Below are 15836 nucleotides of genomic sequence, written 5' to 3'. Positions count from 1 at the left end.
TGCACTGCATAGTTATGTTGAAGGTATGGGTGATGCCAGACATTTGTAAAGGGCGCTAGTCTAAATCTCTAGTCAGGTATTGACAGCCTGGAGGTTGTGATGTCACCTTGTCTTTGACCTAAAGACAGCAATTGCCTCCAGGAGCTATAACCTTGGCTTTAGCTCAAAGGATTAATGCTGTCAGTTCTGAAGAGCCAGAGACCTACTGGTAAACAACAGTTTGATGTAGCTACAGATTTGCCCCACAAACCAACAAAAAGCAATGAAAAGAGTTTTCTTCCTACTGTCAAAATTGTATTGGTATTTGTGGCGACTTTTCTGGGCCTTGCTGGCAAGCTGCGTGAAGGCCGCATGTTTTTAAGCCACTGGGCCACACGCAGAGCCCTGCTAAGACCCTGCAGGAGAGATAAAACGGCCTTGGTGGGGAAAAGGCGGACGCAGACCAGCGGTGTGAAACAGGATCACAGACGGCTGGAGGACAGCCCATGAGGAAGGAGGGGGTGGAAGAGGGGGAGGAAGGGGATGTGAGAGCCACCGCACCAGAAGAGAAGGATTCTGGGACAGCAATGGCTGCCAGCCATCTTCGGAGACAATCACAAGTATAGAGAAAGGGAGAGGTTATAGATACAGTATGTTCGATTGGTGTGTGCACACATGGAGTCCGCATGTAATGAGCATGGACTCCGTAACGAAGCATCCCACTGGGCACTGACGTCAATTCAACGTCTAGTTTTGATTTACATTTGGTTGAGTTGTCAACTAACGTGAATTCAACCAAACACCCTGTCATTAGATTTAGGTTAAAAGTTGGGTGAAAAAAATACGAAATTCCCTTTACACTGATGACTTTTTTCAATGTCATCACATTTCATTTTTGGTTAAAAGTACGTGGAAACAATGTTTATTCAACCCGTTTTTGCCCAGTGGGCTTGGTCAACAACATGGAACTTAGAAGAGCATCAAGTTCAATAGCCTACTGTTTTATAATTGTGTAAGTAATGTTGTCTGTGAGTCTAAAAAGGTAGCGGCCTCACATCTCAATTGCTGAAACCGAAATGTTGACAACGGCAAAGACCTTCTCGGCCACCCACTTAAAACCATCACCATCCACAGTAAACAGACGATTCACAGGGCCAGTTTGATAGGCCAAGGTAAGACCCTTTAGTCAGTAGAACACACAAACAGGAAGTGACTCAAAGCATGGTGAAATGCTATATATTTCACAATAGCTAATCCTACTATAAACCTCTTTCCTCCTACTAAATTGAAACCACCACTTATAGAAGCATGTGATGCACTACACAGTGCCAAACAGCTGTGCTTCACTGTATTATTTCATGGTGAAATATACAATGTACCTCTCCAGAGACAAGAGGGGAAAGAGAGAATGAGAGAGAGAGAGAATAAAAGAGTGAGAGAGCGCAAAAGAGATGGAGAAGGCAGAGAGATGCGAACATTGTCGAAAACACCACGGACAATGTGTTAAATTGGAAAAGGAACAAAGCCTTCAGCCTCTAAACAAAGACTAACGAAGGCGGACATGATGCTAACGAACGCATCCGCACGGCATTGGCAAATGGATCCTGAGAGGACCTATCAAACCCCTGGCACTACAGTGCCAAAGCCCACAAATGGAAGATTGGATAGAGAGCAAGGGGGAGAGAGTAGGAGAGAGGGAAATAACATCTATGAGGTGTATGTTAATAAGAGTGTGTGTGGGGGGGTTGTGTTAGCTAGGGAAGGTGGTGAGGGGCGGGACTTGCTGTTATTTTGGCATTTCTGCTCTCTTATTTATTCTGCGGCTGGTGAATTTGTTTAAACTCCAATTGGAAAAGGCTGATCAAAAAGAATGGGGCAGGCAGAGAAAGAGGGGAAAAAAAGCCCTCGCTTCCGACTTACATCAAACGCAGGCACAGCGGGTGCCAATCAACGACCAATTTTTTTTCATACATTTCTATAGTTTCTGGAGAAAGGAGCAAGAGCTTGGCCTCTGAAGTCTTTTGTTTTGATCACAAAGAAAATGGAGCCCAGAACAGTCGAGAGCTACAATATAGGTTCTCTCTTTGCAGAGTAATATAAAATGTATCACATTCCAACGTCTTTCAAGTGACACCGAGGATATGTCACAAAGATATGAAAAGTTGTGACAAAAGTACTTAAGGTCATAGGCTACATCTATTTAGTTTGTCTGTGTGTCCTTCTGAAGGATATTCTACCCATGTAATCTAGGCCTGATTAGAGAAATTGTCTACTAGGTTCAATCCAAAATGTATTGATTTTATAGAATCACCATAAGGACTATAGGTCATGTACCTGTGACCCTTATCAATCTGTGACCGTGGAATGAGTTTTACAGCTCAGAAATGTCAGCTGAACCACCAAAACTAAACATCAGCACGTCGTCAAAAGGTTGCTGTCAGTGAACTAGGGGAAGGGTTCCCAAACTTGTTTTGCATCCGGGACACCTTTCGTGATAGCAAATATATCAGGGACCCTCTCAGAATATCAGAACACAACTCCTATTTAGAGTGTGACTAAAATAGCATACAAGCAGTTTTACTATGACTTCTGCAGTGCTGGCCAGACTAATCAAGTCTCGGACCCTGAGAAAGAACATTTTACATTCTCTGGAATCAGAGAGAACATTTTGCAGTTTTAAAGCTAATTTCTTGCAATTCTACACATTTTGCCATAGGGCAGAGTAAAAGAGCTGTCACGCCCTGGCCATAGAGAGGCTTTTATTCTCTATTTTGGTTAGGCCAGGGTGTGACTAGGGTGGGCATTCTAGTCTCTTTATTTCTATGTTTTGGCCGGGTATGGTTCTCAATCAGGGACAGCTGTCTATCGTTGTCTCTGATTGGGAATCATACTTAGTCAGCCTTTTTCCCACCTGTGTTTTGTGGGTAGTTATTTTTCTGTTTAGCTGCCTGACAGAACTGTGCGCTTTAGTGTACTTTGTTATTTTGTTGCGGTGTTCAGTTCAATAAATATGAACGCCTACCACGCTACACCTTGGTCTCCTTCTTCAAACCACGAGAGTCGTGACAAGAGCTGCAGTTTTAAAGCTTAAATTACACTGCATTATGTTCAAAACAACATTTTGGGGGAATACAAGAAGAATTGAGTAGAAAAAAATGGTAAATGATGGAGTACTGTGGATACAAATATCCCCGTGAGCCTCCCATGCCCATGTTGGGCATCTAAAAGGTTAAGAACAGAAATTGTGGATGAATAATATTACATTGTATTGTACCCTCAACTTTTTCCACGCATCTCGTACAAAATTAATTCAATGGTTCTTGCTAGCAATATTCATAAAAGGGTATTAAAAAAAAAATATATATATAGACATATATTGAGGTCTTGCAATAGACCCCCTGCAGTATCTCCTAAGACTCCACTTTGGGAACCCCTGAACTCGGATGCCTCATTGACTCTTAATGAAAGGTCAAGCCAGACACTACAGAAAAGCTCCAGAGGGACTTGAACCACAATGGTTTATGGGTTAATATAGCAGCAGGTCAATGTAGGGTTCATAACCCACCAATAAGACATTTTGCTCATTTAAAGGCCTAATCTGTCATTTCAACAGCCTAACACCTGCCACTTTATTTGATAAAATAAAGGAATGAGCTGAGGGAAATGTAACCACTCTCAAATTCATAGATGAATGGATCAATGGTAATGCCCTGAATGGGAAAGGGCACAGTACACACCAGGGATGTGACATTGGATAATCATCATCCAGCTCTGGCCAGACAGCTGCAGACAGTTGGCACCAGGTCACCCAGCTGGAGAGGGCATTCCTCTGTGATATGTCCCCTCACAGTGTAGCCAGTCTGATAAGAGCCAGGGATGTGCCCATCAATTGTCTGTCTGAGGGAGTTGAAGCAGTTATCAGTAGATGTTATTGATGTTGATTAACTACTATGCATGCACCTGTGTGTGCGTGTTCACTAACGTGCGTGTTTGTCCTCCTGTGAGTGCAAATTCTTCCCGTCTTTGAAATCTGTATGCCCTCTCCCTGAGGTGTAATATAATTGTCACTAGTGACAAATGCTCATGTCGTCTGATTAACAATGTCAGTGTGACACAAGATGAGCAGGAGAGATACAAATATGGGATATTTTAAGAAGTAGCAGCCTGACAAACAGCTTAGATATTCTACTGACTGAGATGTATGATAACGTCATACCTGAACATCACAATGCTCTTCAGACTCCACATTTCCTTGATATAATGTATAGCGTATCATGGTAAGTATCAAGGCTGTCATTAGCTTGCCATGGCTGCCAGTAGGATGAGACCACATTTTGAAGTCCATTTCATACCAAGCCTCTCAGTAAATCTTTACGCTGCTGGTGGTGATGCAAGAACACCTCGTGCCTCTGAATTGGTATGGAGGGGTGTAAGGTGCAGGCACACATAAAAATAGAAAGAGACAGACAACCTATTTGATTGAAAACCCAGTGTTTTGATAAGACCAAAACACATTTGGCTTCTCCACAGTGAGAGAGCATGTTTGTAGTTTTGCATCCCTGTTGTTTTTAAATGCCATCATAGATTTCAGTTGGCCTACATAAATCCCCTATGCTTTTGTTCTGGTATACTGTCTTGGGTTGAACAGCTAGTCATTAGGTTGCATGACTATCCAGAGGACACACTTGCCCTTCTGATGCTTTTAGCCTGTGAATTTACAAGCCTATTTAGTATTGGACCTTGACAGTGGACCAATGTTGAAGCAGCAACTCTGACTTGTATGGCAGCCCACTGAATAAACAATGGTTGCACTGTCGGCAGACCAATGGATGTCTGTGCATAAAATGAGTGGATGGAGAATCACCATATATGGATTTCCCTTATTAATGGCCCCAAGACCAAATAGACAACTAATTTGACAGTTGAACCATATTTAGGGGACATAAGTATTAAGGGATGTCTAATTTGTAATTATAATCTAAATAGTTACAATGATGCCAGACATTTCAGTGGTTAAACTTTTGATCTAGAGAAAATAAATAATGAGTGGATGCAGTTGGCATAGCCTAATAAATGCTGGTCCACACATCATTCGAGGTGCACTTTCTCGAGATGAGGGCGATTGACTGGCAATTAAACTCGTGCTGTGAGCTAGTATGATCAACATCAAGACTAAAACGAACCCAGTCATTATCGCGCTAATTATTTCAGACCTGATTGGATATTGATGAGATTCACGTTAAGAACTTCTTGAGATTGCCCACTGGGGAAAAAAAGTGGTTGAATCAACGTTGTTTCCACATCATTTCAACAATAACAAATGTGATGACGTTGAATCAAGGTGGAAAACTGATAGGATTTGCAAAAAGTAATTGACTAAGGAAAGGTCCTCTTTTTTTTTACCCAACTTTTAACCTAAATCCAATGACATGGTGACATTGTTTATTTCACATTGAATTCAAGTTAGTTGACAACTCAATCAACTGTAAATCAAAACTAGATGTTGAAATGGCATGCGCCTAGAAGGTGAGCTCCTTGTAGACTAATTATCTTGTAGCACGCAATAAAACAATTAAAAAATGATTGACTGCGCACACTAAAGAAAAAAAGTGTCAGTAGCTAGGATGCCTCATTGACTCTTACTGAAAGGTCAAGCCAGACACTAAAGAAAAGCTCCAGAGGGACTTGAACCACAATGGTTTAAAAGGCGCACAAAATTGACCAAGTATGCTAAAATCATGATTTTCATACCTGCTGCCCGCTACCTTCGCGCCCTCCAAATGTTTTAAGGTTGCCCTTTAATCCATCGGCGCTGCTACAATCCAGCGGTGCGTCTGTCCGCGGGCGACATCAGCACAGCCTAGATTTGTGTAGGACTGGTCCAATATTGCTTGACACAGTGATAGATATCCGAAAATTAAATCCACGCGCACACAAACGCGACACTGCTCGTTTTCTTGGAACAAATACTTGACTGTAGATTGATAGAGCACAGAAAATTATTCAGTGCTTTCTCTTCCTCTTATGCTTTCTGATAGTCAGACTATGTATTGTCCAACGTGTGAATACACTGTCAGTATTGTTTCCCAGTCTTAACGGAGTGTGATCACCCTTGAAGTGAGAGAAAATAAAATAGCATGTAAGTAATAAACTCAAAATTGAAGTGAAATTGTCCCGACTTCTGCCTCAGTTGCAGCACCAGTCTGTATTCCACTGAGTTCCATCAGAGACTGACTGCATGCACGCCGTGCGCACTAACTTATTATCATACAGACAGACACCTACCGACCGCAGCGCTCATCACAGACTCTGGAATAACCCATCATAGTGGCACACAAGGCCACTAACACCATCAATCGCCACTGGCGTAAACACACTAATAAGCCTACATTGGTCAATCACATTAAGGGACTACACAAAAATGTCTTTGCTCAGTGTTACGCAAATAAGATCAATGGGAATTTCGATTCATGACATTGAACTGCATCATGTCGTTAAATATGATTTTTGAAAGTTGTAGGAGACATGACATCATAGCCTAGGAGTAATATTTGCATTGGTCTATTAACGTGCAAGATTTAATTTAACTTTGGCAGATGTGAGCCTTAGGGGACAGTTTTGCACAAATAGATATATTGTATACCTTTTAATTGTCATGTGGGAACAGGTGTGTTTGGATATCGCAGACTTAATTAAATGAACCTCTTAAAAGGCCCAGTGCAGGCAAAAACGTGATTGTCTTGTGTATATATATATATATATATATATATATATATATATAAACATATATATATTTCCACACTATGAGGTTGGAATAATACTGTGAAATTGTAAATATGAGAAATTGCTCTTTGCTAAAGAAGCAATTTTGACCATTATAATTTTAAACAAAATCACAGTAAGGGACCTAATTGTTACCCAGAAACGATTTGATATTGAGATAAAAATAGCTGCACTGGACCTTTAATTCCTTGTGAACTTCAGTAGAGCTGGACTTGGACTCCAGTGCAGTGAACTATGTTGGTTTTACAGTCAGAAGTGGTGCAGCATTGCCACCATGTGGATTGTTTCAGAATAAGTTCCAAACTTCACGTTGGCAGTAAAAAAAATATATAAAAAAATCACCATACATTTAGCCTACATATCACTTCATTCAATCGTTTCATGAATGATTGCTAGACTTAGGCTTCAAGCAATAAGGTCAGATGCATTTTTAAGAGATCAGCCATACAAATTGATCAAAAAGATTTATTCTGTGGTGAAAACGTTCCAGCTACACACCCCCTCCCATTAGTTGCACAAATTGCAACATTTTCCTATAGTTAATGCACACATGGGGAAGAAAAATCAACAATGTATGACATGACAAGCATGAAATGATTGATTTGCTGTGGCAGTTCAGGGAAAAGGAATGTCTTATGAGATATACTTTTCACCAGGTCCTTTGAACTCCTTGCATTAAGACAGAAAACAACTGATAAGATTTGTCTGGAAAGAAAATCTTATAAAGTTTTAAAAGGCAATCTAGAGACGTCACCATCAAGTTCCTCTGAGTTTTGGATAGAGTGAATGTCCGGGCGCTCTTGGTTTGAAACTATTGTTCGAGCAGCTTTCTGAAAGGCATCAGCGGCTGTAGTAGTTCATCACTTTAGTGGACTCCATTTCCCAGAGGCCTCAGCATTCCTCTTTGATGTAGATTTGATCGTCTGTGTCCGACTCTATGTGCTCCAGCCTGTCAGTTTGTCCACTCATAATCTCATCTGGGGTTTTCATGAACCTGAACCACACATACACAGTGGTTAATCATTAGTTTAATCATTAGTTAACTCAAACTGGACAAGTGTATATACATTTTTTTTTTACTTCAAATAAATATTGGGTTTTAACTAAACCCTACCATACCTGAATAAGAGTCTCTGTCCTGGCTCTTTCCTGATAATGTTCAGTTTGTAGTAGTGTCTCAGTGCTCGTGACATCTTCTCGTACGTCATATTGGTCCTGTTCTGTTACAACCAATAGAACAAGATAGAATGTTAACACAGAACTTTAAGAAAACCAGCACTGCGGGAAAATGCCTTTTCCAATCAAACACTGGGGGGTGTAGTTCGTTACCTTGTGGTTCCCCCACAGGCGAGCCAGGCCGTTGGGGTCCATGATGCGGAAGACTTTGGTCTCTGTGTCCTCCCAGCGGATGTAGTTCTCGTACCGGCTGTCTGAGAGGAGCTGGTAGACGTAGTCCCACAGCAGCCTGCAGTCTGAGAACACAAACATGTCAGAGGTGTGAGACATTTCAGACAGTACCTGTTAACTTCAACTTTAGCCACACTTCCTCCAGAGTTGGTTGAAGCCGTGAACACCACCCTCTAAGATTAACCTTTAGGAGCGTTAGTTACCTGCTATCCGTCCAATGGGCATTGCCTGTTCCTCTGGTGGCGAGACGGGCACAATGACGTGGTGGTTCCTGTAGAGCGCCTCCTCCTGCTGATGTAGAGCGTGCTGCTGGTGGTGGGCCAGTGCCAGCTGGATGTGGCCCTTCCCCTCACGCCCATTTTCATGGGGGGCCTGAAGTGGTGGCCCCCCACGACCGTGCCTGAAGTCTCCAGCGACACCTCCTCGCCCTGGGCTAAGCAGCAGGGGGTGCATGATGGCGCTGGGCATGAGCTGGATGACACGAGGGGGGGCAGCGTCCTGGCACCCGGGGCTGCCTGGGCAGGGGGCTTCGCGGGGTGTGGCACAGCGGCCGTTAGGGGCAGCCGGGGACACCGACAGAGTGTACAAGTCCTCGGGCAGGTGGTGGTTGCTGTCGGGCAGCTGGGAGGACGTCTGGAGGTGGTCCTCGGCACCAGGGCGTGGGTAGTTGGAGTCCAGGGGGGAGAGGCGGGGAGGCGAGCGGGAGCGGTGTCGGAGCTCAATGGTGGGTGGGTGCTGGGGTTGGGGCTCTGTACCACGTGGTGTTCGCCGTACCGTTTCTGCAATGAAGGGGAAAGGAGGATACCTAGTCAGTTGTACAACTGAATGCCTTCAACTGAAATGTGTCTTCCGCATTTAACCTAACCCCAACGCTCTAACTGCTAGGCTACCTGCAGCCCCTAGGATATATGTTTCCAACATATTTACATGATGTCCAGTAGATGTCACTACACACATTTACAAACTTCTTCATGTCTCAATGTATGTGGGTGGTAGATTATTAGTGATTGGTTTGGACTGCCCTCTACTGGGTAGAACATTACAACATGTTGAGTACACATTTACTTAGTGTTAACATGTGAATAGCTAGTATGCTTTGCCTCTAAGCAAGAAAGAAATATCTTTGCTTCTGCATACCAAAACTAGCATACCGAACAACAAGGAAGTCCTGAGCATCTGAATCATCTAGCCCAATCACTTCCCCTATAAAACATGTAGAGATGAGGAACTGTAGATAATCAACTCCTAGACCAAAGGTTGTTTAAATATAGAAGCATTTCCTTGTGGAGCAGGTTTCAATGCCAACACCTCTCCTCTCTCCTCCCATTTCATTCTAACCATTCCAGTGAAAGGAGTCCAAAGTGTAGCACAAAGAAGGTGAAGTCCTTCCTCTTTTCAGGTGAATAGTAAAAAGAGACTTAAACACCTCTCTCTAGAGTCTAGAGTAGACCATTGCACCACTTGTTACTTTTGTCAGATTCACTTAAAACATACTTGTGATGCTTTCTTGCAATTGTATTGCTACATGACCAACTGATTTTCTCTTATCATGTGTAATTAAATACTTGAATTGAAGCAACTGTATAAGATTGTTGAGTAACTCCTGTGAAACAGAAGTCAGATCAGTTGGGTTCTTCAGGGGAAATTACTCACGACAAATTCCCCTAGACAAGAACAGAATTGTGAAATCATTCTGGCAGAAAAGTTGGATGAATAACAAAATAATATTGTCAGGAAAGTGACACAATGGTGATGCGTTCAATATTCCACTCCACGGTGGGCCTCAAATGTTGTCTTACCCCCCCATAGGCTAATACGTTGATTTCATATTGGTCTGAGAAATGCTTTCCAATTGGACTGGCTCTCTAAGATCATGTTACAATAATGAACAGCCATCCTAAGGATATTTAACTCAATGCCACTGCATCCCCCCCCCCCCCCCCCCCCCCATTCAATGCTCTCCTGTAATCACCTCTCTCTATTCTTCCTTTTTATTTATTCGTTATTTTACCAGGTAATTTGACTGAGAACACATTCTCATTTGCAGCAACGACCTGGGGAATAGTTACAGGGGAGAGGAGGGGGATGAATGAGCCAATTGTAAACTGGGGATTATTAGGTGACCGTGATGGTTTGATGGCCAGATTGGGAATTTAGCCAGGACACCGGGGTTAACACACCTACTCTTACGATAAGTGCCATGGGATCTTTAATGACCGCAGAGAGTCAGGACACCTGTTTAACGTCCCATCCGAAAGACGGCACCCTACACAGGGCAGTGTCCCCAATCACTGTCCTGGGGCATTGGGATAATTTTTAGACCAGAGGAAAGAGTGCCTCCTACTGGCCCTCCAACACCACTTCCAGCAGCATCTGGTCTCCAATCCAGGGACTGACCAGGACCGACCCTGCTTAGCTTCAGAAGCAAGCCAGCAGTGGTATTCAGGTTGGTATGCTGCTTCCTTCAGTAAGTGCGATCTCAAGAACATCATCAGGCTGGTGTTCAGTAGGGAGAGTGAAATGTAATGTATAACCTGAACTTGTCTGAACACAGATTTACATTTGCCATTACAAAGCCTTTTGCTACAGTGTGCCCTAACGAACATCACTGACCTTCCAGTTTGTGGTGCTGGAGAGCTCCCTCTGGCAGAGGGTGGAAGGAGTTGCCGGGGAAGTAGGCGGAGGGGTAGGAGGCGTGCGGCTTCCTCTGCTTCAGGATGTGCTGCAGCAGCTCGTACAGGACGTCCCCTGCAGGATACACAGGTCAGTGGTTAGAGGTCAGATGTTACCGTATGGTGCACCCCATAGACAGGGCAGCAGCTGTCAATCAATGTCATCAAAAGGATCAGGCTCCGACCAGAGATCTTTACTGGAGTTTAAAAACATGGTCTGGACCAAACAGATGGTAAATGAAGCCAACAGACCAAGACAAGAGTCATAGTGTTGCTAATGAGTCAGCCTGCCAAGAGGCAGTTCAAGACTTGATATTATTGCCTGGCAACTTCCATAGCTCATCTGTTCTCCTACAAAGCAGCCTACTTGAGGTGGTCATGGACGTGACAGAATCCTAATGGCAAGTCTAGTCGTAAACCAACCATGTGACTCACTTTGTAGCACCTCCAAGATTCCTGTGCTAAGGCAAGGTTGATTGTGTCAGACAATATGAACAAAAGCCTGTAGTATCTTCTACAACAGAGATGGCATTAGCATAACATGGTTTATGCTCAATGTGTAAACAATTTCATTATTAGGCCACCCTGAAAGATTTAACTCGCTACCTGTATATGAAGGGCTCTGAGAAAGTATTTCCCTCAAAGAGAATCAATAGAATGGAGGGAGTTTTTTCACTTCAATTTGCGAGGCTTCCCGTCAGATCATCAAGGAAATAGTTCTCATAAAGGAAGTGAAGACGCCACAGGCACACACACTTGCACACATAAACCCCTTTCAGTTCTCACTTTCTGGCCCTGCTATTTAACACGGCACTGCAGGGGAAATTCCTGGTGTTAGCAGGTGACGGTTGAGTTTGGTTTGCACTTCCTGATCGTCCGTTTACCCAACCAGTCTCCTACTGCCTGCCCCCAACAACAAAGACAGACCGCAACGCCACTAAGGAAGCTGCTGAGTCACCTGATATTGCTCTTCCGCTTGCTTTCATCCAGCTGAGCAGATCTATAAACATATTTGACAAATATAGGCTAAAGGTCTATCAAAAGACATTCGTTGTATGCTCTAGACACATGGCCATTATCTTAGGTCAGTGTGCCATTTCTCCAAAGTCATTCCCCCTTCAAAATTCATTATTGTTAAACATGAGCACGTTGTTAGAAAAAAATGTGTTCTAATAACATAGCAACCGTTTGAATTAATAAGGGCAGTGGCGTGGGAGGTGGGCGTACCGGAGTGGGGCGACCGGTAGCGGAAGTCCTCCTTGGTGAGGAGGAGAAGGGCCTTGCCGTTCATCTGGAAACTGCCACTGGTGTTGGGACGCAGGGCAAACTCCCTCTCAGCCCAACGCAACCACTGGCCCACGTCCTCCCTGCTCCAGAACACCGGCTGCAGGCCTAGGGGGGAGGGAGCGGGGGGGGAAATGAGAAGAAAGTGTTGGGAAGGAGGGAGACCGGGGGAAGTAAAGGAAGGAGAAAAGGGAGCGAGGGAAGAAGGAGACAGAGGTGGCAGTAAAAAGGGAAATGAGGGAAGGAGATCAAAGTAAGAGGGATTGATTCGAAGATTAGCGGAGAGGGGGGAAGAGAAGGGGGGAGGGTATGAGGGGAGATAAGCAGAATGCAGGAATGGAGGAGGTGTCGAATAAGAGTTAACTTCAGTCAGGCGTACTCACATACAGTATGTTCATTTCATATTTGCTTCATGTTTGTCAGTACTTGTGAGTTAACCTCGGTAGATTGCAAAGGAAAACCTGTGGCTTTTCTCAGTCAGTCTAAAAGGTAGATTAGTCTAATACACATGTATTTATACACTAACACATAGTGAATAAATGGCAAGGACACACTGAGGAATACCAAAGGAAACAGCTCTGACGTTTTTCACCCTGCAGGCTCTGAAATATTTATTTCACTGCCGTGGGAACTTACGAGAGCGAAACATCTGCACTGATGGATCGCCCAAACGCATTAGTGACTGACTGCAATGAGCAATAGCCCAGGAATCAACACTCGCCACAAATGTGTGTCCGACACCATTACTTAGAAAATGATAAACTTGTTCCTTGTAACCTAAACAATAACAATGTGGTTGATTCAAACCTGGAGGTACATTCCATTCATTCATTTAGGAAATTAACATCATAAAAAAATAAAAAAACATTACATTTTTCGTTAAACCCACACATGGACAATACAATAGTATTCAAGGGAAAACAATGGTGTGGGTGAGTGCGGGAATCAGAGAGCAGTGGATGTCTAGAAAGTAAACCGCATGTAATTCATATCAGCTAGAAAGCATTACAATGGGTTTATACGGCATATGAGTGAAGTCGTATTGTTTTTCCAGTCTTGCTCATCGTATTGCAATTGAGAGTACTAGATGTTTAGCACATAAATCATTGACAGAAAAGTCATTGTTGTTTGTCAGGAACTGTTTCTTTGTCTGTAGCAGGAGGGTATCTCTCTAGGAACAGCATTGGAGAGCCCTGATCTAGATGACTTCATTGGGTACTGGGTGGCCTATATTTACATTCATACTAGGCTCTAACCTTTAACCTGTGAACAGATTTACAGTATCGCTGTGCTTCACCTCACACACACACACACACACAAAACCACCAGAGCAGCATCCATCACGCGTACACCAGACAAAGGGCAGCAGTTTCTACGTCTCACTTATCACCAGGCCTCAAACACTTCCTCTTGGAATGGGACAGCTGTTATCTTTGGCCAGCGGCGCACGCAATGTCACTGTCACAGGAGTAATCGGAACCCGTGCGCGGTTTCAGAGCGATCGCTCCCCCCCCCCCACCCGTCAAACAAAGGACGTTTTATACAGGGAACAATCAATATAAAAAGAAACGTCTCGTAGACTGCCAGTTTCCCATTTCCCTTCCATATTCAGATAGAGAGAAGAGACATTGGCAGGGCTTGTGGTAGACTTGTGAAGGGAAGTTCATCTAGAATATAGCGGATGGACATAACTATATAGCCAGTGAAGAACCTGATGTGTAATGGAATGTTTTATGTGGCCCATTCCATCACTACACAGGGTCTACTTACATAGTCTCCACAAACAGTCAAGCCAGAACCAGTCTGTGAAAAATACTACAGATTGTCACAGGGGCCATGCATCTGGTTGAGCTGGATTTTCAATCAGGGGCCAATTGGCCCCCGATGGGTCACATATGACAAGTAAAGAGCCCTTTTATGAGTAAAGGTGTAAATCATACAACAGTTGGATACCGGTGTTCAAGAATAACATGAGGACTACAGCCCATTGTATGTAGGGATTTTAGAATGACCCAATGAAATATGTTTTCATATCCTTTCAATCTAGATTTATTTTTCTAATGACAGCTCTAGATTTTAGATTGAACAACCGAACAATGCTATTGACTGCCATGGTGAGAACAAACACCATCAGTAAGTTACCGGTAGCACCTAACAAGAGAACAGATCTAATTACCATATGCTTAGCATCCACCAGCTGTGTCGCGTACAGTGATGCGTACAGCATGCAAGGAGGACCTGGTTGTGAGGTCACTGCAGTGGTATGTTCTCTCCAGGGCTGGATTGAGAGAGGGGAAAGAGAGAGCAAAAGAGGGAAGGCACAATGCTGCCAAAACTCCTCTGAGATCCGGCCTGCCGGACCAAGCCATCTGCACAGGGCCCAGCGGAGGAAGGAGTGGGGGAGGGAGGCCCAAACAAACGTGTCCCACAACGCACTTGGGCAGGAAGCGATCCAGCATGGGCTCCGTTTCAGCACAGGAAACTTCCTGCGGTAAGGTTAGGGAGCAACGCTGTGAGGTTTATCAACAGTCAGCAGCAAAGTAGAGAGCAGAGAGAGAGAAAAGGATAGAGCAGGGAGGGGAGGACAGAGATAGTGATGGGAACCAGAAACAATAACGGAGAAGTGGTAGAAAAAAGAAGACCAACAGGAAGAGAAACGGATATTAAGAGTCAGCAGACACAAACACACACACACACACACACACACACACACACAGAGAGAGACAAGCTGAGGCAGCCAGAAAAAGAGCGGGAGGAAAGAGTGACCGTGCCTCTTTGATTAGCCCTACATCTTACTCTGTCCCTCACAGGCTCAGAGAAGTCTCCCTTTTTGCCCAATCCTGTTCACATTTCAGTTGTGTAAGAACCTGCAGATTTATTGTTTCAGTGTTCATGATCAAATCAATTTCAGCCCCCGCTCTCGTTTCACCATCCGTGTCTTTGTTGGACACCATCTCGGGTTTCTGGTGTACAGTCTGTGTGTGTATGGGATGAAACACTCTCGAACACGACCGGCGAATCCACCCGAAAGGCCCTTGACTAAACCGTGGGCTACTAATCCTCTCTGATGACACATAATTTTCACTCTGTGGACTTGCAGGCCCCCGCACGCGCACACACACACACACACACACACACACACACACACAGTGATGCACGCTGTTGCCGGGGCAACTCGTAAGCGCATGGGATGAATGAAGGCGAGAACGGATGAGATCACTGGTATCTTGTTTCGTTGTTACCCTCCACAACCCCCCAACCTCTTTAACTCCTCTCTCGGCAAAACAGAACATTCAGGGGAAATATGTGTCCATTGTGCAGACCGCTAAAGGTCTGACCAGTAGTGTGTGTACAGTTTTACCTGGAATGAATAACAAAATATGTTGTGTGCATGTACATGCTGTACTGTAAATGCTATAGAAGTTTGCAAATGCTTTTGACAGCTCAGGACTTTGGTCAAAACATCAAGTACGTTTCCTCTCTCTAGTCATTCACCTCTTGAATGAGAGGCGGATATTGCTCTTTCATTCTTGATTGAAAATAGCTTTTCATCATGCAGAGTCGGAGGAAAAGGGAGGACTTTTGACCTTGTGAGTCAGACATGGAGGGTGACACCTTACACATTTCCCCTACTCACACCCTCTCTTCTCTCATTCTCCCTGCTTCTGTCCTTCACTTCATCCCCTCCTCTCTTTCTCTCGCTCCAGGTCA

At 44.1% G+C, this 15836-nt stretch overlaps 2 protein-coding genes across 8 annotated transcripts in view; both read right to left on the bottom strand.

Annotated features, from left to right (window-relative positions):
• LOC110500079 (chemokine-like protein TAFA-2) overlaps positions 1-6253 on the bottom strand; it is a 58298-nt gene extending 52045 nt beyond the window's left edge. Inside the window, exon 1 of the mRNA XM_021577232.2 lies at positions 5731-6253. The gene's annotated coding sequence lies outside the window, so the exon portion shown is untranslated. The remainder of the gene's footprint in view (positions 1-5730) is intronic.
• Positions 6254-7210: 957 nt separating this feature from the next.
• LOC110500077 (transcription factor ETV6) overlaps positions 7211-15836 on the bottom strand; it is a 21784-nt gene continuing 13158 nt past the window's right edge. For 5 of the 7 annotated variants that reach the window (XM_021577225.2, XM_021577223.2, XM_021577222.2 and 2 more), the window contains exons 3-8: positions 12069-12233; positions 10783-10917; positions 8373-8948; positions 8092-8234; positions 7882-7982; positions 7211-7756 (exon numbers count right to left, since the gene is read on the bottom strand). In XM_021577225.2, the coding sequence (XP_021432900.1) occupies positions 7654-7756; positions 7882-7982; positions 8092-8234; positions 8373-8948; positions 10783-10917; positions 12069-12233 (1223 nt within the window). In that variant the 3' untranslated portion in view covers positions 7211-7653. The remainder of the gene's footprint in view (positions 7757-7881; positions 7983-8091; positions 8235-8372; positions 8949-10782; positions 10918-12068; positions 12234-15836) is intronic. The other 2 variants (XM_021577228.2, XM_036957359.1) reach the window with 1 other exon arrangement.

This window comes from Oncorhynchus mykiss, chromosome 21 (genome assembly GCF_013265735.2).
Source record: "Oncorhynchus mykiss isolate Arlee chromosome 21, USDA_OmykA_1.1, whole genome shotgun sequence".
Lineage (NCBI taxonomy): Eukaryota > Metazoa > Chordata > Actinopteri > Salmoniformes > Salmonidae > Oncorhynchus > Oncorhynchus mykiss.
Note: the sequence above shows the minus strand (reverse complement) of the source record. Positions and strands in the feature narration are given on the sequence as shown.